Source organism: Myotis brandtii, unplaced genomic scaffold (assembly GCF_000412655.1).
Source record: "Myotis brandtii unplaced genomic scaffold, ASM41265v1 scaffold341, whole genome shotgun sequence".
In the NCBI taxonomy this organism is placed as follows: domain Eukaryota; kingdom Metazoa; phylum Chordata; class Mammalia; order Chiroptera; family Vespertilionidae; genus Myotis; species Myotis brandtii.
The window spans coordinates 308,758-333,481 of NW_005363130.1; the positions used below are offsets into that span (position 1 = coordinate 308,758).

At 37.1% G+C, this 24,724-nt stretch overlaps 1 protein-coding gene across 1 annotated transcript in view; it reads left to right on the forward strand.

Annotated features, from left to right (window-relative positions):
* LOC102261090 (MAM and LDL-receptor class A domain-containing protein 1) overlaps nt 1-24,724 on the forward strand; it is a gene marked incomplete at its 3' end in the record, with an annotated part of 431,828 nt that overhangs the window by 107,800 nt on the left and 299,304 nt on the right. The window contains exons 14-15 of the mRNA XM_014543905.1: nt 2,304-2,477; nt 14,625-14,745. Of these exons, the coding sequence (XP_014399391.1) occupies nt 2,304-2,477; nt 14,625-14,745 (295 nt within the window). The remainder of the gene's footprint in view (nt 1-2,303; nt 2,478-14,624; nt 14,746-24,724) is intronic.

Here is a 24,724-nt window from a genome sequence, read left to right on the forward strand (position 1 = left end):
CTCTCTCTCTCTCTCTCTCTCTCTCATCTCTCCCTGTTCCTCTCTTTCTCTCCCTCTCCCTCCCTTCCAGAGTTTATACATATTTACTTAAGTACTGATGCTAACAATCCACTCATTCCTTCCTCTTTTTTCAGTACTTATTAACTGAATACCTACTGAATACAAATTACTGTAATAGGTTCTGTGAGGAATTCACAACATGCATCATCATTTTGAGTTCATGTCTTGGTGTTCTACGCCTGGTGTATATCAGATCAAGAGCCACAGACCTTGCACACTTGATGAGTGCCTGTTTCCAACCACAGCTGTATTAATAATTTTTTTCCATGTTTTCACCCTTACTGATATTAAAAGTGAAAAGGCTATAGAAAGTTTCTTGGTCTATAATAAATTCAAGAATTCTCCTTAAGTTTCTACAATGCCAATTATGTTAAAATAGTAAATTTAATATAAGTTCTAATCCATTATTCTATTGAATGTGGATCCCATTGGTTCTTACTTGTAATATATTATTAAAATAACTTCACACTGGTGATGTACTGACAGTTTGACAGCTTGGAATTCTGATGGGGCATGCATATCTCTTTTATAACTAGGTTTTAAAGCTCTGTTTTGCATATTTACAACCGTGCAACATGCTGAAATTACAGCAGGGATCTAAAATTTAATTGTAATTGAGGAACATAAATCCTCCATTTCCATAGAATTTAATTAAACACTTCCATTTGACTTTACACTTCTGCTTACCTGTCAAAGTCTGAGTTTACATGATCCTGGTAGTAAAATCTAAAATGAAATGGACAGCCAGAAAGACTTTATTTGATCAGGTAGTGTCAATTAAGTATATGGTGGAAAAAACATGTACCACATTAGAACAGAAAATGCTTGATATTTTATAATGAACAATTTTTAAAAAGAGAATTTAATGAAATTTTGCAATCTTTCATCTCCACTGAAATTGGTACCAACAGTGAAATAAATGGGTAAATTACTATATATATGCACTAATATCTGCTCATATAACAAAATAAAAGCAGAATGACAAAGGGAAGAAAGCAAGAATTTAAAATATAGTCAAATTAAAAAGGAATCACTTTGAGTCCAAACAGAAGGATTCTGTTTCTGTGGGACCTCATCTCTGAATGTTATGTTTTCCCTTGAAAAAAGCAGCCTTGAGATTCTATGTCATAATAAGAAAAAAAGAGACTGCTGTGTGTCTGAACCTGTTGTTAAGGAGGTGTAGTTACCATATTTTATAGAGTGAATTATCCAACCATTGAGGAAATTTATTTTTGCCTTTCACAGTGCCCAGTACTTATTAAATGGTCAGTAAATATTGGTTGAATAAATAACAATGATGGAGTCTATGTTATAGGTACTGATAACACCTAAAGTAATCCTCTCTATATATTTTCTTCATTACATGGTTTACCTGTCAAACTTTTATTAGATTATGTCATCTTTGATGACAAGTAGAAGCAAAATGACCAAGGCTCCCTAGTTTCAAAAAGAACAATATCTCACTTGGATTAAATTGTTAATGAATAGTATCATATGAGCTCCCCAATTCTTTGATAACGTTACAACAGAGAAGGGGTTAATGAGAAGTGTTAATTATAGTTTTTCAAGGAGAATGAAAAGTAATACCTGGTTTTGTAACTTTGAGACAGAAAGTGTATCTCCCAAGATTTATAAGAAACAATAGGGAGGGCTCCTGGGAAACTTCCATGACGCTGTGAACAAATGTGTGCCCTCAAACTTGTTCTGGTGGTATGCTGGTGCTCCATTTCTTTAGACATCTCCATGACATGTGTTACATATGCAGTTGGTACAGCCACCTTGAGCCTTTCCTTTTTTATTTATTTTTTTGTTTTGTTAATCCTTACCGAAGATATTTTGCCATTGATTTTGAGGGAGAGAGAGAAAAAGATAGAGGGAGACAGAGAGACATCGATGTGGAGACACATCGATTGGTTGCCTCCTGCACATGCCCTGACCAAGGCCCAGGGATGGAACCTGCAACCCAGGTATGTGCCCTTGACTGGAAATTGAACCCATGACCCTTCAGTGTGCAGGCCGATGCTCTAACCATTGAGATACACTGGCCAGGGCATTGCACCTTTTCTTAAGGAGAGAATACAAAGTATGGCGAATGAGTAGTTTCCATGTTCTGGTCTTACACACTTGGAGGAAAGGAGAATTGAGAAGATTATATTTAACACCAAAGTAGTTTGGGATATTTTTAATTATGGAAAAGCTACTTGAGACAGTTAAATGGAATATTCAACAATATTTTTCAACAGGTGCAGTTTTGGTATCATTTGTCTCAGCATTCACATCTCTCAGTTTTTACAAGAACATCACTGGATGGAAATTTGCAAAAGCAGGGTGATCTAATTGGAACCTCCAAATTTCAATGGAGACAAGCAAAAATCAATCTCTATGCAAAGACTGGAGAATCTAGTTTGCCTTTTCAGGTAAGCACATACAAATTAATAAAACTCAGCAGAAGATTCCTATTTAATGTTAATCTTCTCAACCATTAGCACATATATCCCTTCAACATCAATAAAGCAAGCACGTTCACAATCAGGAATGAATAGAGAGGTTATTTTGACTAAGTGCTCAAGAGTTATCTGTGGAAGCATAGCAAAGGTGGAGTTAAGAATTTAATAAAATGGCTGAGATTAGAGTAACTTATGAGGAAAATGTCGTGTGTGTGTGTGTGTGTGTGTGTGTGTGTGTTTTAAGTGTGGGTGGTGGATTATTTGAGATAGTGAAAAAATCTTACTTGAGCTATAGTCACATTTAATCCTGTTGCTCTATTTCTGTTACCCATTAATATTGGAGATTTTTATCAATCTTTGGTGTCATTTTCTTGGTTAATAATAAAAGAAGGCAATTGCAGCTTATCAAATGAGTGCCCCAACTTTCACCCCCTGAACATGGCTCCCTTCTAGATGATGTTTGAAATGAATTATTTTTGAAACTAGATTTAGTAACTAAGTAGACTGTAGTGGGACATGCACTGCCTTCAGAGTCAGGTGGTCTGAGTTCTGATCTCTGCTCAGTTCATTGTTTCCTAAGTGACTATGCATGTTACATCTAGAGCAGTGATGGTGAACCTATGACACGCGTGTCAGAAGTGACACGCGAACTCATTTTTTTGGTTGATTTTTCTTTGTTAAATGGCATTTAAGTATATAAAATAAATATCAAAAATATAAGTCTTTGTTTTACTATGGTTGCAAATATCAAAGAATTTCTATATGTGACATGGCACCAGAGTTAAGTTAAGGTTTTTCAAAATGCTGACACGCCGAGCTCAAAAGGTTCGCCATCACTGTCTTAGAGCTTCAAATTTCCCAGTCGGTGAAATCCCAGTGGAATTCAGAACAACACTTTAGGGGATTCTGAATAATAGAGAAAAAGTTGCCACAAACAGTAGTGTCTGTGAACATAGGCTCTGGAGCCTGGGGTTCAAATCCAGGTGTAGAATCATAGGGATGTTGCTTAATCCCTCTGCCTTTCTGTTTCTTCCTCTGTAAGTGTGTGTGTGGGGGGGGTGGGGTATGTGAGAAGGTTATTGTTAGAGTGTTAGGGGCCCCTGATATATAGCACACCTCATTTGGTCCTCGTTTTGAATTGAGAGAAATATAAAAGTCAAACAAATAGCAAAATATTTTAGAGAAGATGGCTTTAGATTCTGCAGCCATATATTTAAAGTAATATTTCACCTCAGAATAAATAGATTCACTCAGAGAACAACCAACTCTGCTAGAGAAGGACTAGACTCACACGTTGGGGGACACCTTTTATCATTATCCAGGGATAATATCAGAGAGCCTGCCTCCTGAAGACGGGTTGGCTCACAAAAGGAGGGTTGAATGAGAGACAAAGAGGATGAGTTGAGAACACCCAGCTTATTCTTTTAACATCACCGGTCGGTTAAATCTTCCTCCTCCCAGGGGAAAGGGTAAGGGTCAGTAACAGCAGTGCTGCTTCAGGGAAGTCCCTGCCCATGGAAGCAGGAGGAACAGGGAATAGAATGGATTGCTGTTAGTATTATACATCAGAGTTATTGTGGAGATTAAATGATTTATGATTTGTACATGTAAAGCCCGTGGAAGAAATCTGGCATAGAGTAAACAGAGACAGTTAGCTATTATTGTTGCTGTGGTTATTACCTGGACATTGTCTGGGAATAATAGACATTCTGTAAATGTTAGTATTCTTTATTTAGAGGACTGTCCTATTGACCAGAAATCTAGGCTCAATGATTAGAGGCTTTTTCACGCGGTTCTCAGGGATTATATATATGATTCCACTCCCAAATCTAATGGACAAAAACACTATGAATCTATTAACTTTTAATTGAAAACATTTTATAAAGGCCAGTCATGGAATCATTTTCATGTCAATGTCTATTACATGTGACAGGACAAATAAAATCATAACAATATGAAATCTTGCCTCATTTATTTATATTCTATATAAAATTTTAAAATTAGGTCTACTTTTAGTTAGAATGAAATCATTAAGATCATTTAGAGTCTATTGTTCATTGACATTATTGGGAAGAAAACAGAATGTCCTTTTCTACGCAAAAATATCTTCACATGAATTTTTATAGCAGCTTTATTCATAATTGTCAAAAGATGGAGGCAACCAAGATGTCCTTGAGTAAGTGAATGGAATGGATAAATAAACTGTGGTACATCCAGATAATGAAATACTATTCAGTGTTAAATACAAATGAACCATGGAAAGACATGGAGGAACTCTAAAATGAGTATTGCTAAGCAAAAGAAGCCAATGTGAAAGGCTGTAAACTGTGATTCCAACTATATTACAATCTGGAAAAGGAAAAACTCTGAAGACAATAAAAAATCAGTGGTTGCCAGGGATTGGGGGAGGCAGGGAAAGACAAGAGGGTTTTTAGGGCAGAGAAAACATTTTGACAATATAATGATAGATGCATGTCTTACATACATTGGTTCAAACGCATGGAACCATAAAGTAAACTATGGACTTTGTGTGATTATGATATGTAAATGTCAGTTTATCAGTTGTAACAAGTGCCCCACTCTGGTGGGGGATGTTGATAATGGGGGAGACTGTGCATGGGTGGGGGCAGGAGGTATATGGAAACTCTGTACCTTCCCCTCAGTTTTGCAGTGAACCTAAAATTGCTCTAAAAGTCTTAATAATATAATAATAAACAAAACAGAACAAAAACCAGAATGTCCTGTTAGTACTAGTTACTTGAGAAATATTATGAGTTGAGACCAAAGCCATTCCTTTCTAAGCCTGGAGGCACTCATTAACCTGTCATTATCATTGAGGAGTGTCAGCATTGTGTAGTGTTTTTTCTCTTTAATATTTCTTTAGGATTTTGGTTTTTGTTTTGGTCTGTTTTGCAGTACAAATTGAGACTACTCTTTATTATCTGGGGAATATTAAGTAGTTTGTAGAGTCATTTGTGATTTCATAGGATTTTATAATTGGATAGCAACGTATTTGTGATGTTTTCTAAAGCAGGCTTGTCCAACTACTCTCCTTTCTCCCTTTATCCCCCTCCACGGGGGCTCAGCACCACATGTTGGCTATTCTCTCTACCCAGTTGGGGCCTCCCATTCATCACTAATCACCTTCAGCTTGATTGTGATATCCTTCAAAGGGAGGGAATGGTCTTGATTCTTGCTAAGCCTCAACCATGTTTAATTCACCCCCAAGAAGGTAAGAGTTTTGTCTCTGCCTCTGCTCCTTCTTATTCCTATTGCTTGGCTATATTAAAGGTTTGTTTTAGAGACTACAGGTGAGTAAAAAGAAAAACAAGAAAATCTCCATTAGAGAGATTTCTTTTCCATTAAGAAACCCATTACAGGATAATCAGCCACAATTTAGAAAATTAAAATTTGGAAGGCAGTATGTGAAAAATGAATTTAGAGGCAAAACTTAACCTGACCAGAACTATGTGAGGTATTTAGGCAGTTCTTTTAGTGATGGGTTTGATTTACAGCGCTGCCTCCAAGCTTCCTCAGGAAATCATATAATACATCCCATATGTATTAGATTAACAGCCTCAACTCTGAACTATTCAAATTTCAAAACCCAGCTGGCCCCAGAGACTTTAGATAAGATATCATGGGCCTATGTTAACAATCTGGTGTGAATCAGTCCAGATTTTATACACAGAAACACATGCAGAGACAAAAATACACAATACATAAATATGCACAGTCACACACATATACGTACAGTATTATTTAATACATAATAATGTAAATATCATTAAATATTTAAAACAAATAGAAGACACAGAGTGAGGCAAATACCCGTGTACTCACATGTCAGAATTAACTAATGTTAACATTTTCTTTGCTTATAATACTAATGTTTGTTTGCCCATTAAGATGCAACTTTGTCCTCTTTGTACCTCTTTTTATCCCATTTCTTATCCTCTGTAGGAAAAAAAAAAGCTAATGTTATGTTTGTTTTAACCTGATTTCTCTAAGTGTATATTCAAAAAATATGGAAATATGCATGAGGATTCTAGGTAGGCTCTACTTCATTCTTTTATCAACAACAAAGATACTATACTTACAAATAGTTAATCTAGCTTTTAAATATTTGAATATTTAAAGTTTATCTTCTTGGAAATAGTCATTTTGGGCACTTTAAATTTAGTGGACTGAATCCTTTAAGGGTGACCTTAGTCATCGCCTGGCCATCAGTTCAATGTGACTAAACTCTGAACATATTTATACAACATAATCCAATCCACTACAAATATTGGAAAGGAGAAAAGCATTCGACGCTATGACCTCTGTATTCCCTTGTAGCCATGAAAATCTGATTCACTGTGGTCCTTTTGATGTCTCATGTGCTAGTAGACATCACAACAGAGTGCAGTTTTTTTTGGTTTCCTTAGGAAATAAGCACCCTGGTCAGGTAGGGCTTTCATGCTCCCTGGAGGGACAGGTTTAGGCTTATGCTTATTCCGTGAGAACAGCAAATTTACAACTGTTCAATATTCTCTCCATTTCCTCTACAGTTTTTACAGGAAGCATGTAAGTCAAATAGTTAATAGTATTCTTTCCCATATGTTTTAGCTTGGCCTGTTCACATGATATATTCAGCTTTTTACAGAAATTTATTAATTTAATTTAAAATTTCCCCTCTAACTGCTGTTCTTAGTTTTAATAACTAAAGTTGACACTTTTTCTGAGTACTGGCCATTGATTTTCAGTTGATCAACTTTCTCTGAGTTTCCTATTAAAATATAATTGTGTCATATTTTAGATTTCATTTTAAAATGACCCTTTTGTGAAATTTTCTACAGTGATTGATATCATGTTCACTCTTTATCAGAGTCAATGATAGAAATCAATAACAATTTCCTGACATTATTTGAAGACTCAGTAAGATTTATAATACAAAGGAGAAAGCTGGACTAGTCTCTGTAAAATTGCTATGTCCTCAGCCTTCTTAATCTAGGGCTTTCTTAAATCTATTTTGCCAGGTAGTTTTGTTCTGCAGCATTTACTAAAGACTGATTATCTCCTTATTTCATTATAGTGATGCAATATAGCATAATCATTAAATGGCTCAGGTTCCTTATTTTTCTTACTAGATGTCTGACCTCCAACCAATTACTTCAACTCTCTAAGCTTCTGTTTCCTTTGCTTTAAAATGAAGGCAAAAACAGCATCATCTTTCACAGGGTTAAGACAAGTGAACATGCCTGGTGTTTAAGAAAGCTCTAAATAAAAGTTAGCTCTTGCTCTTATTATTGATACCACCATCATTCAAACATTGCTATATTTCAATTTCTCTTCTAATATCTTTCTGCTTTCTCCATTGCCTCTTAGACTTGTATTTATTGTTCTTGTTATTCATTTTTAAAACATCAAAGAACCAACATCTAAATATGCTAGTTGAGAGTTTTTCTGGAAAAGCTTCCCTTAGTTTTGCAGGTGCAAAAAGTAATCCCTTGATTATAAACATCATTTACAAATTGTGGTTCCTGGAAGCAAAAACAAGAAATGATTTTGCTCATTCAGGGAATAAATTAATTAAAACAAATTTCAACAAGATCCTGAGAAATAGTTTTAGAAGGGAAAGACATCTACATACAATTTAAAATTTAAAATTGCCTTGAAAATCTTATGAAATGAGGTTTTCAATCTTTCTTCATCCATGGTTGAACACTTTTCTGAGCAATCTCTTTCTTACTTACTGATTATTAATAGGTACTGTCTTTCCCAAAGGGTGCTGCATTGGGTTATAAAGATATCAGCTTGATTAAAACAACCAATAAAAAATAGGAATAACCTAGATGATTTTGAAATCATCAGATGAGATTTTAATTAATGGTGGATCATATTTTTTATTTCATAGTCCTAAATTTAATTATATAGAAGTTAACAAGAAGAGGTGTAGATCACTTAATGCCATTTTTATTTGTTTTGAAAGTTGTTTTATGCTTACATTTTAATAAGAATATCTAAAAGAGTCTAGTGCAGCAGTTCTCAACCTGTGGGTCAGAACTCCTTTGGGGGTCGAACGACCCTTTCACAGGGGTCGCCTAAATACATCCTGCATATCAGATATTTACATTACAATTCATAACAGAAGCAAAATTACAGTTATGAAGTAGCAACGAAAATAATTTTATGGTTGGGGGTCACCACAACATGAGGAACTGTATTAAAGGGTTGCGGCATTAGGAAGGTTGAGAACCACTGGTCTAGTGGTTCTCTTCAGGCAAAATGATAAAACCATATTTTAAGACCTACCCCACAATTCCACTTCAACTCATCCCAGGACCCACTCACTCCATTCAAAGAATAGGATCATGCACCTCTCTAAGAGAACAGAGAATTGCCCAAATATTCTGTATTTTATCCAGCTTTTCTTTGGGCAGTGCAGGACTTCAAATATGGTCATCAACAAATGCTTATCTAATAAGTCTGAAGAATTAAGCATCTATATTTTAATTGACTTCAACCAGAATGTATTATGATAATGAATAAAATGAAAATTCTTCCAAAATTAAAGTTTTCCAAAATAAATTATAATAACTTAATGGTGTTAACCATAAAATATTTCACAATTGCAACACCTGTATTTCATTTGTTAAAATTAATCTTTAAAACCTGTTATTATTTCCTGCCTCTTGATTGAAGGCCACATTTCTCAGTTGGCTAAGACTGTACAGAAACCAGTTTTAGTCAGAATTTTTAAAATTATATACAGCTTATTATAAAGTATCAAAAATTATACACTCCTGACCACAATCACCTCCCATCATAATCTTTATCTTGAGTTAACTATAGACACTAATTTATTTTTACTTCTATATCCTTTCTATTTATGTAATACTAGAGGCCTGGTGCACGAAATTCATACACTGTGGGGTGGGGGTCCCTCAGCCCAGCCTGCCACCTCTCACAGTCCGGGAGCCCTCAGGGGATGTCCTACTGTGTGTGTGTGTGTGTCCACTGGGGTCCTGCCCCAGCCACATTGGAGGCTTGGAGCAGGCGTCCGTGTGTATGTGTGTGTGTGTGTGTGTGTGTGTCCCCACTGGGGTCCTGGCCCCAGCCGCGCCGCAGAGTCTTGGAGCAGGCACCCCTCTGTGTTGATCTCTCACTCTCCACGCTGCACCTGCTTGTTATTTTCTCAGGCTCAGGGCTGCATCCAGCCCCTTCTCCTGAGCTGGTCATGACCGTTACAGAGTCCTGACCTCATTTGCATATTACTTCTTTTTATCTATCTATCTATATATATAGATATCTGTCCTATAAAATAGGCAATGTATATCTAGAAACCCAAGCCATTGTGTATTTTTACCTAATAGTATTATTACTGGCAATATGGGCTCTTGGTTATTAACTTTTCACAGGAAAGATTTCACAATAAGTCCAGGTGATTTTGAGAGTACATGTTAAAGCTGGGGAGAGAGAAACAAAGGAAAGGCTTAAGATAGAAGAGGCAATATTATACCAGTAGGAGTAAGCTAGGCAGAGCTGCCTTGCATCTTTGGAAAGAAACTCACAGGGTAGAAGAAGTGAGCCAGCTGGGCTGTGTGGACTCAGGAAACAAATTACAGGGGCAAAGTAAGGGCCCTTGGAAAAAGAAAGCAAAGATACATTCCTTAGGAAAGAAGGGGAAAGAAGAAAGCATGCTCTAAGAGACAGAGTGCACACTAGGTCCTTGGTCTTAAGGGTTTTTATTTGTTTTCTAAAGGCAGGAATTTTAGGGGAGTTCTTAGGGAAAGCTCTCAATAGAATATTCATAGTTTTCCAGGTGTGCCCTTTCAGGTGTCTACTGATTGGTTGGCACCAGGGCAAGTGGTCATTAGTCATTGCAGCTGGTCCTAATGTCAGCCATGGCTCTCTTCATCTAGTTTTGTTGCTTTTCTGGGCCGGGAGCTGAAACACAAATGAGGCCTAGATGTTATCCCTAGTTTAACCAAAACTCTGTCTCTGTAGCCAATAGACCTGGGACTTTGTTCCTAAGATTATTTGATGCTAATCAGAACCTAATTGTCATGAGGGCTTAATACTTTAGCCAGTGATCCTGCAAGGGAGATGGAGGCAGGTGAGTCAGGGTGCTGGATAGGGCCAGTTTGAGTTAGCCATCTATCTCAGTTTCTCCATTCCACTTGCCAATAAATTTTCTAGCTTCTTACTATCCTGACTCAGTATCATACTATAACTTTTTTTTGTAATTTATTTTTTTTACTCAGAAACACATATTGAAGGTCTTTCCATATTAGCACATAGAGATAGATTAATTTTAACTGGCATAATAACCTATGGTTTATATCACCATTAATTTATTGACTCACATTTGAATTACTCCTATTCATTTGTTACCAAAATCAGCATTGAAATAAACATTCCTGCACAGGCCTTCATGTGTATGCCTATGAGTGTCTCTCTAGCATAAAGGCTGAAAAGTAGGATTAATTTTTGTCGTCTATGCAATTTTTCTTCAAATTGATGCCATTCAATTGCTCTTCAATTCATGCAATCCATCCTTTCCATCTATTAATTAATTAAAAAATGTTTTTATTGATTTCAGAGAGAGGAAGGGAAAAGGAGAGAGATAGAAACATCAATGATGAGGGAGGATCACTGATCAGCTGCCTCTTTCACGGCCCCCACTGGGGATCAAGCCTGCAACTTGTGCATGTTCCCTGACCAGGAATCTAACCGTGACCTCCTGGTTCACAGGTTGACACTCAACCACCGAGCAACACTGGCCAGGCTTCAATTAATTTTTTGTTCTCTTAAAATCTGATTCTCCTATATACAGGAGGAAACAGTTTTCTTTATCCATTTTAGACCCCTTCAGACATGACTGGGTCTGAAAATTAAACTGACAAAGCAGATTAACTGGGGGAAAAGTGTACAAATAATTAAATAATGTACAAAATTATTTAATGTGAGTGTTATGTGACATATGAGCCTTCATAAGGACATGAAGCCACACTGAAAAACTCAACCCTGAGTATTTTCATGTGAGGTTCAATGAATATAATAGGGCAAGGAGTATGAGGGAAGTATAGTAATCTAGGTGACATTTAACAAGGGCTGTTCATTCAGATTCCCCTCTTTGTCCTTTGTCTTCAGAGATAAGGAAAATCCTTTCCTCCAGGTATAGGGAGGGCACCTTTCATATGAGCTTATTAGATCTGCTTCCAGGGAAGATAAAAAAGTTCATCCTGTAGAAATAGTGTGGTGTCCCCAGGACTGGTAACAATACGCCTCCATTAGTAACTGTAAACCTGAAGGAGCAGGAGGGGAGCAGTCTATGGCAGACAGAGAGGACCTTCTGACAGGAGCTGAGGCCTTCACTTGAGTGATGGGACCCCCCCCAAGGGGCTCTGGGGGAATAAATACCCAGATCTCCCATTCTTCCATCTCTTGCCAGGATGTTCCAATGACCACTGAGTTTTGTGAAAGAAAAAATTTTTCTGACTTTTTTAAATGGTAAAGAAGACTTATTCAGGATTCTTGCAATAGACATTAAGACTATCCACAATATGGGAGAGAGATCAGGCTCAACTCTGAATATAGCAAACACAGTTGAGGATTCATAGCCAAGGAGCAGAATGAGAGGTGGGGAGGTCAGTGGGTGGAATATGACTTAAGAGGAGACCCGGGGGCGGGGGGGTGTGTTTGTGTGTGTGGGAGTAGGTTCTTGCTGAACCTACCTAACAGGATTCTTGCTAAAGGCAGGCTAGGAATTGTACATCAAAGGTGGGAAATGAGGAATTCGATCAGATAATGAGAGTGATCAGATATTAAGAATGGGGGATTCTCTTCAAACTGACTTTGCAGGATTCTTGCTAAAACTGGGCTATGCAAGCCCAGCAAGGACAGGGGCCAAGACTGAAGGCTAGTCCAAAAGAGGGCTCAAGCTTTGCTCAGTGGCAATATGAGGTTTATCAAAGGCGCAATTATTGCTAATTGAAAACTTTTCCTAATACCCTGCCACGACGACTTGAAATACAGTTGGAAAAAAACACACAAAAAACTAAACAAAAAAAATAAAAGAGGGCTCAAAGAAACCTGAGTCAGGTTTGATCCAGAAGAGAGTCTTTTGCCCATACAGGACAGCATGTGAGGCAGAGAGGAGCATGAAGGAGGACTTAGAGGGAATCTGGAGGGGCCAACTGATGAATTATCTTTCAGTAGATCCATGAACTACTGACTCCCTTATGAAGGGGTAAAGTGAAATTTGATCAAAATCTGTTTTTTTGAAAGTTATAATGGAAAGTAACAGATCATAAAGATATGTGTGCGTGAGTAAAATAGCCCTCAGAGTTATACATGAACATGGGGACTCATGAATTATGATGCAGTATACTTTGAATTTCTGAGTAAATCTAGAAAATGAGCCTCAAATAAAAGTTCATCCTGCACATGACATTTCTCCAATTCCTTTAGCTTGAAATATCCAATACACCAAGTTGCCATATTTTGGGGGAGTGTCTCAAACCCCATCATTCTATAACACCCAAAGTTTCCAAATATACCATATATGTTCACATGTCCTTGCTTTTGCTTGTAATGTTAGTAGTTTCTCAATGTAACAACATCTGAAGCAGCAATTATAATAGGTTTAAATTATTACTTCTTTACCAAATCTTTTTCATCTTGCCTCACATTCTTGGCAGAGAAATAAGGAAGTCCTTTTCTTGAATTATCCTAGTTTATTATACATATCTCTTGGATAGCACTTCTGGTATAGGTTAGTTGTTAATGTATCATAGGAAGTAAATTGTAAGATCTTTGGGGTGAGAGATCCTCCCTGATAAGATGGAGATGCACTTATTAGCTGTGTCCTTGACTGGTGGTCCTACTATTGAAAGGAATTTGAGGGGTAAAATAGGCAGGTTTAGGGAGTTTTAGGAATTAGGGGGTTCTAATGACTAGATGAGGACTGCCTAGATGAGGGCTTGGGGTTGCCAAAACGCATACATTCACAGAGAAATAAAAGAGGTGCCACAGGATACGGGGAGAGGAAGACATCCATTCACAGAAGATAGGGAAAAGGCATGGTATGGAGAGAAAGAGGAAACAAACTTTCACAGAGGATAGTGAAATGCTGACAAATGAAAGAAAGAGGAAAAAGATTTTCACAGGAGATAGAGAATCCTACCACTGAAGGGGGAGAGAAAAAGGGGAGCACCACGTGGGTTTTGAGCTTTGAAGCTAATATTCTACCAATTGGAAAGCAATATGAAGAAACAAAGAACGGCAGCTTTTATAAACCTTAGAAAAAAGGAGCTTAGAGGGTTACCCCCTTTGGGACCCCCTCCCTACATGGGAGTCTGTACTTGTTTCCAATAAATTTCCACCGTTTTCATCTACCACCTTTGTTCTTTGAATCTGTCTGGACAAGAACCCAGGAAAGAAACCACCCTTGCATCCTGCTCAAGAAAATCCACCTGACTCAGTATGTTTCCTTAAGACTCCAGATATAATTTCTTTTATGTTTTTATTAAGATTGTAGAATAACACAGAATAATGTGAGTGATTAACAAGAGGAAAATAAATTGTATCAGTCACTATTCAGAACGTTAGAATAAATTAAACTTTAATAGATGCTTTAGCATATGAATATTACTAACCACTATATAGGGTTATAGATTGTATGCTTCACCTCACTAAGTAAATTATGTATATGTATACATACTACATATAAGTATTTAAATATTCTTATATGGAAATGGATCATGGTTTTCAGCAGACACATTACAAATGAATTCATATCTCAATTAAATTGAGTTGTAAACCACACAGTTGATTATCCCAAAGAGCTCATTTTAAATGCATATGGCTCTTAATAACTCCAATGGGAAGGCAATCCTTCAGTACTGATGAATGTTATAACTTTTAATTGAAACAAGGTTACTTAAAGTACTAAGGTTACATAAAATGCTGTCAAAATAGTTATGACTATTAATTTATAATTTGAATGTTCTGGTCAAAACAATTTTCTAAAATTAGATTGGGAGATGTGATAGATGCAAATGAGCTTCTCTCTACACAAAGACATTTGTTTTTATGGTATATATTTAATAATTTGTCTTTCTGTAATTATAGCTAATTTTAGAAGCTACTGTTTTATCATCAAATGCTTCCGTTGCCCTAGATGACATCAGTATATCCCAGGGATGTGAAATTTCATATATGTCACTGCCAGGCACTAGCATAGTAAACAAAGGTAAGTTTTTCTCATGGTCATTGCAATTTTAAACTTTGAAATAATTAGTTCTTCTTGATATCAAAATATAAAATACATTAAAGTCCTTTAATAATATAACTCACTAATACCTAATGCCAGATGTGGGTTAAATCACATGTCCTTGAAAATTAAAATATATATTTTTAAATTTAATTTTATTTTAAAAAATGTTTTTATTGATTGAGAGAGAGAGAGAGAGAGAGAGAGAGAGAGACATCAACCAGTTGCCTCTTGAATACACCCCTCCGGGGGATCTAGCCCACAACCTGGTATGTGCCCTGATCAGGAATCGAACCAGCGATGTGCAGTGCACAGGACAATGCTCAACTAACTGCTAGGGCTATTTATTTATTTATTTTTTAAAATTAAATTTATTGGGGGTGACATTGATTGACAGCATTATATAAGTTTCAAGTATGTAGTTCTAAAATATACCAACTGCATATTGCACTGCATGCTCACCATCTTCCATCACCATATATTTAACCCACTTTACCCTTTTCCATCTCTTCCTACCTCCCTGCCCTGTAGTAATCACCATAGTGTTGTCTGTGTTTATAAGTTTTTTGTTTGTTTTATTTGTTCATTTGTTGCTTTCTGTTTTATATCACACATATGAGTGAAATCATATGGTTTCTTGTCCTTCTACGTCTGACTTATTTTGCTCAGTATAATGCTCTCAAGATCCATCCATATTGTCACAGTTGGCAATATATCATCCTTTCTTATGGCTGAGTAGTATTCCATTGTAAATATTTATCACATCTTCTTTAACCCATCATCCATTGATTGACACTTGGGTTATTTATATGTGTTGGCTACTGTGAATGATGCTGCAGTGAACATAGGCATCCATGCAGCTTTAGGAATAAATGTTTTCCAGATTTTCAGGTGATTACCCAGCAGTGGGAATGCTGAGTCCTATGGTAGTTCTAGTATTCATTTTTTGAATAACCTCCATACTGTTATCCAAAATGGCTGTACCAGTTTACATTCTCACCAGCAGTACATGAGTTTTCCTTTTTCTCCACATCATTTCCAACAGTTGTTATATCTTGTCTTATTGATAATAGCCCTTCTAACACATGTGAGGAATATTTCATTGTAGTTTTGATTTGCATTTGCTTTATAGCTAGTGAGGTTGAGCATCTTTTCATATATCTGTTGACCATTTGTATGTTTTCTTCAGAAAAGTGTCTGTTTCAGATTCTCTGTCCATTTTTTAATTGGATTGTTTGGGATTTTTTTATTGTTGTTGTTGAGTTGTGTTAGTTCTTTATATATTTTAGATATTAGCCCCTCATTGGAGGTATTGCTTGCCAATATCTTCTCCCATTTTGTTGGTTGCCTTTTTGTTTTGTTGATAATTTCTTTTGCTGTGCAGAAGGCTTTAATTTTATATAAAATATATACTTTTTAAAAAGTAAAACTATGGTATGTCACAATCTATACTTCAGTCTATCTTCCAATGATATTCTAAACTTTAAGCTAAAATTGTCACATATAGGTATTTTAATTTTAAAAGTAATGAAAGAACTTTAATTATTTTGCATGTTTTAAAGCACTTCTATAAAAATAATTTCTATTTTAATTTTGTTTGGCAATTAAATTTAACATATAATAAAATTCATTTTTCATAATCATTTAGGACAGTGGTCGGCAAACTGCGGCCCTTGAGTGTGGCTCTTCCACAAAATACCATGTGTGGGCACACACGTACAGTGTGATTGAAACTTCGTGGCCACACTCAAGGGGCCAAAGAGCCACATGTGGCTTGTGAGCTGCAGTTGGCCAACCACTGACCTAGGATTTAAAACAAAATTATTGTGTTTGGAAAAGTGACTTAAGGCTAGCCAAAAATTTAAATCTTGATCCTAATTCTCTATTTAAATTCAAAACATAATATCTCTCTATATAAAAAGCTAATATGCTAAGTGTCTGTCTGGGTAATGATGTCATGTAGCAACGCCCAGCTTCCTCTCCCTAGCGAAGACTGATCTCCTTGCAGTTTCTTCAGTTTAGGAACACGACTTGCTTTACAGCCAGATGCAAACATTTCACACTTTAACCAAATGTCTGTGAAGCGTTTTCCCATGCCTCATCTCATTTGATCCTCACAGAAGTCCTGGAGTAGGTAGATAGGAGACTCGGTGGAATCCTATTTTCTTTTCATTAGCCGGAAAATGGAGATTTAGAAAGCTTAGAAACTTGACCTGATGGAAAAGAAGTAAGAAATGGTGGACCTTAAAAATGACTTCAGGTTTTCTCACTGCGCAGAATATAGTCAAACACTGCTGCAGTTAAATATTTTACTCTTTGTTCTCCCTGTGTGATCTATAATAATTACCTGCTTTGTGTTGATATTTACTGCTGTGCTGCTGACAGTTACCTGAGAGAGAAGTTGGGGTGCTTCACTGGGCTGGAAACAGTTTAGCTAAATCAAAAAGCAGGTCTCATTAAGCGAGTTTATTTTATATACATAAAAGGCTAAGTTGACTCGTGCATGCACGATACATATAAAGCTCTTGCTGGTGCCAATTGCACGGGGGTATTTCCATCTATCATTGTTGATCGTGAATTTGGTTGACACTTCTATTATAAAGAAAGGGTAAATAGCGGTATTAAAATATTTCTTCTAATTAATTTCCTTTCAATGTTCATGAATTCGTGCACCGGGCCACTAGTTTTTACATAATAGATGGAGTTTGGCTAACTCTTTGACTAAATACTTTATAGAGAGTTTAAATTAAGGAAAGATGATCATAAAATGGATTTTAAATAGTCAAATAGGCATTTCTGAAAGTCAAGTAGGCATTTTTGAAAGTCTAACCATTATTTATTTATTTATATTATTTATTTATTTTAAATATTTTTTTGTTGATTTCCGAGAGGAAGGAAGGGGGAGAAAGAGAGATAGAAACATCAATGATGAGAGAGATTCATTGATTGGCTGCCTCCTGCACACCCTCTCCTGGGGATCAAGCCTGCAAACTGGGCATGTGCCCTTGACCGAAATCAAACCCAGGACCCTCCAGTCCACAGGCTGATGCTCTATCCACTGAGCCAAACCAGCTAGGGCAGAAAGTCTAACCATTATTTAAGTCCTGCAGGTACATTGAAACACATATATTGTACCTGCAGTTACTTTGTTATTCTAACACTGATTGATGTTTCCCTCTGGCCATTCGTACTCATACTCCTGGGTCAATTAATAAATGGGCAGTATGAAAAATGTTGCTTGAAAACTGCCACACTTCATTTTTCTTTATCTATATACATGAAAAATATTTGCATGTTGAAATCAAACACATCATATACTCTGAAGTTATATTTCCTTACACAACATAGTGAGAAACTTGCATTCTTATAGGCGGTAAATGTACTAAACAAGGATGACATAGGAGAAACAATTCTGAATTGAGAACTGGATTAAAGAACTTTTAGTTGAAAGATCTCTGTTAAAGACATCTTTCATTGGAGAGATTGTATAATTCTGTGTGCTAACTTTATATTGTGTTAACATGTAATTAGTCAGAATGTATGTCCGGGGCTTATAATAAGCCTTTCTAAACTCTGTGTAGTAGAAAGGAATTAAAGAAAATGTAATTGGAGCAAAGGTGTGGCTAAACATTTTAAATTATCACTAAAATTAACCTTATCAGAAATCTCAGAGGATTTGATTTCAATTACAGATAATTCTTTTTGTAAATGAACTCAAAACTCATATGTGCCTCAATTTGAATATCAGCCAAGTTTGTTAAAGCATAATTCTAATTAGACCAAAATTATATAAATTATTCCTGAAAGGCCAATGGTTTTACACAATGAAAAAACAAACAAATACTGTTTTTGAAAAATTTTTCAATACCCAATTATAGGAGCCCCTTATGGGACAGGACTGGAAGGGGAGTTAAAAATTATGCCAAACACGGACAACAGGGGGATAAGAGCATGAGTGTGTGTGGGGGGGGAGGTTGGGGGCTAATGGGGGAATGAGGACACATTTGTAATACCTTAACCAATAAAGAAATTAAAAAAAAATGATGCCAAGTTCCACTTGTAGTGCATTATGTTATACTAGAGGCCCAGTGCATGGATTTGTGCACCGGTGGAGAGCATGGCCTGCAGGGATCGGCCCACTGTGAGAGCACTGCTCATTTTGGTCAGCTGAATGGCTGTGGACCTGCCCTCTGAGCGGCTGCTCCTGCTTTGGGAGCACTGCTCATCGTGGTCAGCGGAGCAGCACTCCCACTGTGGGACAGCTCCTGCATTGAGCATCTTCCCCCTGGTGGTCAGTGCGCATCATAGTGACTGGTTGACCGGTCGTTCTGGTCGTTCTGCCATTCAGTCGCTGGACTTTTATATATATATATATATTTGTGAGGCAAAATGGCCAGAGATTTACCTTGACCCTGTATTTTATTTTTTGTTTTGTTAATCCTCACTTGAGGATATTTTTCCATTGATTTTTAGAGAGATTGGAAGGAAGGAAGGGGAGAGAAAAATAAAAAAAGAGAGAGAGATTGGTTGCCTCCTGCACTGTCTCAGCCTTGAGCCTGCACTTGGTTTGAGTCTGCAGCCCAGGTATTGCCCTTAATCAGGAGTCAAGCTCATGACCCTTTGGTGTGCGGGCTGATGCTCTAACCACTGAGCATATGAGCCAGGGCTCAACACAGTATTTTAATTAAAGCCTTTGAAAGTTTCAGTTGGCATTGCTAATGGCTATAATCCTTTGGGGAAACTCTTAGAATTAGCCTTATGTTTATATTTGAAGCACCAGACACATGATGGGAATAGCAAATTATACTTTGATTTGGCTTTATGTACAGCTTCTTTATCATACGCATATTTAAAAACTAGTGGTCATGAAACAACTATGTATTCTGTTTATGTGTTGAAGGAGAAGAGGATGTTTTACCTTTTCATCTCTTAATTTTAAAGGTGGATTTGTGCCACGTGAGGATGCCGGCTACATTTCATCCAGCAAGGTCTGTGATTTTACATCTGTCAGCCCAAACGGAGCAGATGAAGCCAGTTGTGGTGAGTCAGTACTTTAGTCACTTAGTCACTTTTAGTGACTTTTCATCACTCTAGTAATCACTTGGCTAAGATTTATGTGTACATATTCACTCTCTAAATATAAAGTGCATACTACTTAAGTGTGTGGTGTTTAATAAAGACAGAATTGAGACCTCTTAAAACTAAAATGACTTGCAGCTGAACAACTTCAGAGGGAAGTAAGGGGAGCAACCAAAGGACTGACATGCATGCATATAAGCATAACCTTTGGACACAGACAGTAGGGGGGTGAGGGCATGTGCTGGGATGTGGGAACGGCTGGGGGGAGGTCAATGGGGGGAAATGGAGACATATATAATACTTTAAACATTAAAGAATTAAATAAAAAATAAAAGAAAATGAAATGAAGAGAAAAGAAAGCAAACCAGGTTAGTTTTAAAGCAGTAGAAATGAATGAAGACACCTTACTTTTGTTGTGCTGGGTTTGAATATAAAATTTGAAACAAATGCAATAAATAATTCAAAAGACAAGAACAAGAGTCTATTATAAATATTCATTTATTAAATTCTGTTTGCTATTGTAAGAATGCTTACTTTTATTGTTAACAGTTGCCATTCCAGTGCTACATAATGCAGAGAGGTACATAATGCTTAAGTATATTCTTTCAAACCATAGTGCATCAGTAAATAAATTGGTCTTAAAACAATAGATCATGGATATTTCTATATATTATTAAATCTTTCAGGTTTTCTTTTAACTTTCTTCTTTTCAAAGCTGTGTTTCCATTCTTTCTGTATTATGCTGATATTGCTCTAGAGCAGCGGTTCTCAACCTGTGGGTCGCGACCCCTTTGGGGGTAGAACGACCTTTTCACAGGGGTCGCCTACGACCATCGGAAAACACATATATAATTACATATTGTTTTTGTGATTAATCACTATGCTTTAATTATGTTCAATTTGTAACAATGAAAATACATTCTGCATATCAGATATTTACATTACGATTCATAACAGTAGCAAAATTACAATTATGAAGTAGCAATGAAAATAATTTTATGGTTGGGGGTCACCACAGCATGAGGAACTGTATTAAAGGGTCGTGGCATTAGGAAGGTTGAGAACCACTGCAGGAGTTGAAGAATTATATTATATGGAAGGTAAATACTTTCTCAGCCAGGATTTCTTAAAATGTTTTCTTGTTATGTCCGAAGAGTCATTTATTGACAAGTCAGCCAGGGATGGGTCAACAGGTCTAAGTCTGTCTCTGATCTACATTAAGACTGTTACCAAATATACATGGTTTAGGAATTTTATCTACATAAACTCTTTTAATCATGAACAATCTAAGAGGTAGGCACCATTATTATCCTCATTTTACAGACTTTCTCATCAGTTAGTGTCCATTCAGGAGACAGAAACCACATGAGAAATTTGAACAGTGAAGATTTAACATAAAGAATTATTATTAGTAAAAAGTAGTTAACTACAAAAAGAGAACAATAAAAAGGAAAAGAGTAACAAACATGGGGAGCAGCTTCTACATCTAGGGCTGAGATGGCGAATCCAAGGAAAGAATACATTTGGATAAGTCCACTTTACCTACATCCCAACACTGGGATTTAGACTTTTTTGTAGAGGGTATGACTGGGAACCCTGGAATGTGGGGAAATCTGCTGGGATGCTGTGGGCTGGATTTGGCTCATAGCTGTGGGCCAAGGCAAGGGAGAAATTCTCCACCAGGATGCCTGAAAAACTCATCGAAGGGTCACCTTACATTGTTGGCAGTCACAGGGCAGGAGGGAAAAAAAGTACTCTGGAGGAAACAATAAAGTTGCTTCTATTATGGTACCCATCCTGTGCTCTGTACTGAAAAGCCTAACATTGTGCAAACTAATCAAAAGAGAAATGTTTATAGGGTCCAGCTCCAGTATCTCAAAGCAGGGCAAAGAAGGGTACTTTAGGAGCTGAGATACAATCTGTAATAATCTATATTATAAAAGGCCTGTGGCCATACGCCATAAAGACCAATGACTGGACTCACCAGGAGGTGCATTGATGGGTCCCCGCGGTGGCAGTGGGCGGGACTCTGGGTCTCGTGGGATTTCGCACTCTGGGCCTCTAGTAAAAGCATAATATGCTAATTAGACCGGATGTCCTTCTGAACAAAGCTGGGGCCGTGAGGGAAGCCCGGGTCCCAGGTGCCTGCTAGAGGCCGGAGTGAAGCCTGAGTCCCGGGTGCCAGAGGGAAGCCAGTGCCGGCAGCCTGGGGACGGAAGGCCTACTCTTGCACAGATTTCATGCATCAGGCCTCTAGTATATTTATAACTAGCATTCTTCTTAATTAGTGGAATCCCATTTTCAATGCAGGCCATGTACCTCACAAACCTATATTCTTAAGCACACATTATTAGCCTTTTTATCCTTTCAAGGTCATCATTAAATTAAGAATGACACTTGCCAGAAATGAAGAGTTGCCCTTATGATCAGTTTGAGCAATAGGAAGTTTGAAGCCAGACATAAAAAATTCACTTTTGGAGGTGAACTCATGCTTTTACTTAGGTCCCTAAGAGATCAAATAATAACTTAGTTAATTCTATATAGAAGTTTAAACAATTAATGTCCTTAAAAATAACAACAAAACTGAATCCATTCTCTTTAGTAATTATTTCTTTAATCACATTACATTTCATAAATCTGAATGTACTGAATTGCCTTCAATTCCTGTAGGATATTTCATGGAATTAAAAGATTGTTTTCTAGACATGAACAGAAGATGAAGATCACTATTTGGCAATGGGCCCATGACCACAGTGAACTGGGTTAAAAATTAGCAAATGAACTCCAATTCTGAGTCTTTATTTTCATTTCTTTGCCCTTGCTTTTTTTTTTTTTTTTTTTTTTTTTTTTTGCAGAGCTAATTTTATCCTGGGAATCTGTTTACTCATAGAAATGCTAATTCTTCATCCCATTTTTATGAACCTATGCATTAAAGATTCTGGCAGTGAGTAGAGATGAGATAAAGGCACAAGGAAAAATTTAGAGGAGTAAGGATAGTAGTCTTTTGTCTCTTTGCAGCAAAAAGGAGAGAAGGAAGTACATGGATTTTAAGCTGAGCATCTAGCCTTGAACTAACCAGCATATCAATTACCCCATAGAGAACTTAATTGCTTGAAAAAACAGATGTTTTCTGCAAGCTGAAAAAGACAATACCACCCATAGGATTTCTATTCATAAATAATAAATCCTCCTTAAAAAGGACATTAATATTCCAGAATTTTAAATATTTATATTTTGATGCAATTTATTCTAATTTTCTCATTTTTATGAACATTGCTAACTCAACTTGATTTGTTTTTCTTTTAGATAAGAGTAATTATGGCCTGCCACAGAATAGTTATTAAACGTACTAAGAACTAGGTTTTCAGTGCCTCTGAAATATCTTCAAACCTTTTAGTAAAAAAAAAAACACTAGAATATTTTAACCAATTTTGGTAAAATAAATTTCAAAAAGTTATTGGATTAAAAAAAAAGTTTGGGATGCCTGGAGATTTTGGCATTTTGTAGAATTTTGAAACCCTTGGATGATTTTGTGATAGGCGGTTAGACAGACCTGAGCAGAGCTAGGGATATGGGCCAGGTACAGAAGGTTACCAGGGCGAAGAGCCCAGGTGCCTAGCAAAGAGCAAAACTGGGAAAAGAAGGACTTCACCCAGTGTAACCTTTCTTCTATTAGCATATTGCTATTAACATGTGGTTTAGACCGCCTGACCTTTCATATCACTGTTCAGGCGGTTCAGACTCTCCTCGGACCTTTCCTCCCCTCGCATGTTGCTAGCCACGTGGATTACACCTCCAAGGAGGTTTTGACCCCCATCAGATACATGTAAGCCTCAGTTGTGTTGCAGCTCCAGGCCCAGAAAAGGAGCAAGGCCAGGTGGGGTGATGCCTCTGGTGACATTAGGACCAGCTGCATTGATTAATGATCCTCTAACTCTGGCACTGACCAATCAGTAGAGGCCAGGACCCTGAAAGGACACACCTGGAGGGCTGATAAATATCCTATTGAGATCCTTCCCTGGGAACGTCCCTAAAATCCTGGCTCTTAAAAGCCATTAGGACTTTGAACCCAGTGCTACTCTTCTCTCTATGCACTCCCATATCACACCCCCCACCCCGCCCCCCCGGTTCATTTTTCTTGTCTGTCTGTTTCCTAAGCTCCAAGGGTCCTTCTTTTGCCTCTGTAACTTGTTTCCTGAGCCTATATCTTCTATCACTCACTTCTTCTACCCCTGTGACTTTCTAAATAAATAGTCTTGGCTCTGAATTATTTCTTAGCCAGAACTCAAGTACTAAGGTTGCTGAACCAAGGTTTGGTCTGACTCCACCAGTCTAACACCTAGTGCCATTTTTGCTGTTGCCAACAATTTAAGTGAATTTCTATATTCATTTATTGCAACATAAAACTACGATTATTTAAATTGCAGTCTAGTTGTACAGGTTTTTAAGGAGTCCCTTCCTCCCTCCCTTCCTACCTTCCTACCTTCCCTTCCTACCCTTCCTCCCTCCCTCCCCACATCTTTCCTTTCTTTCTTTTTTGGACAGTTAAAAATACCATACACTGACAATGGTGTTAAATTAAGTGTCTCCAATATTTATTTATGGTAACTGAGGAACTGAAGAACCTACATAGCTGGGCAGATATAATATCTTTTAGCAGAACTTCCCTTGGCCTTCAGACCCGAACAGGGTGGGCTGCAGGGTAAAGTGCTGATTTCCATTTGGGCTTGGTAAAGACATATTGGCAAAGTTCATGCCAGAGTGACTTTATAATGGGCTTATGTTGTTATTTATGAAGAACTTTGACAAATAATCTATGTTTTCATTTAAGAGAATGTTTCAAATTATTTGGGTATGTGAGTTCTCAAATCCAACTTGG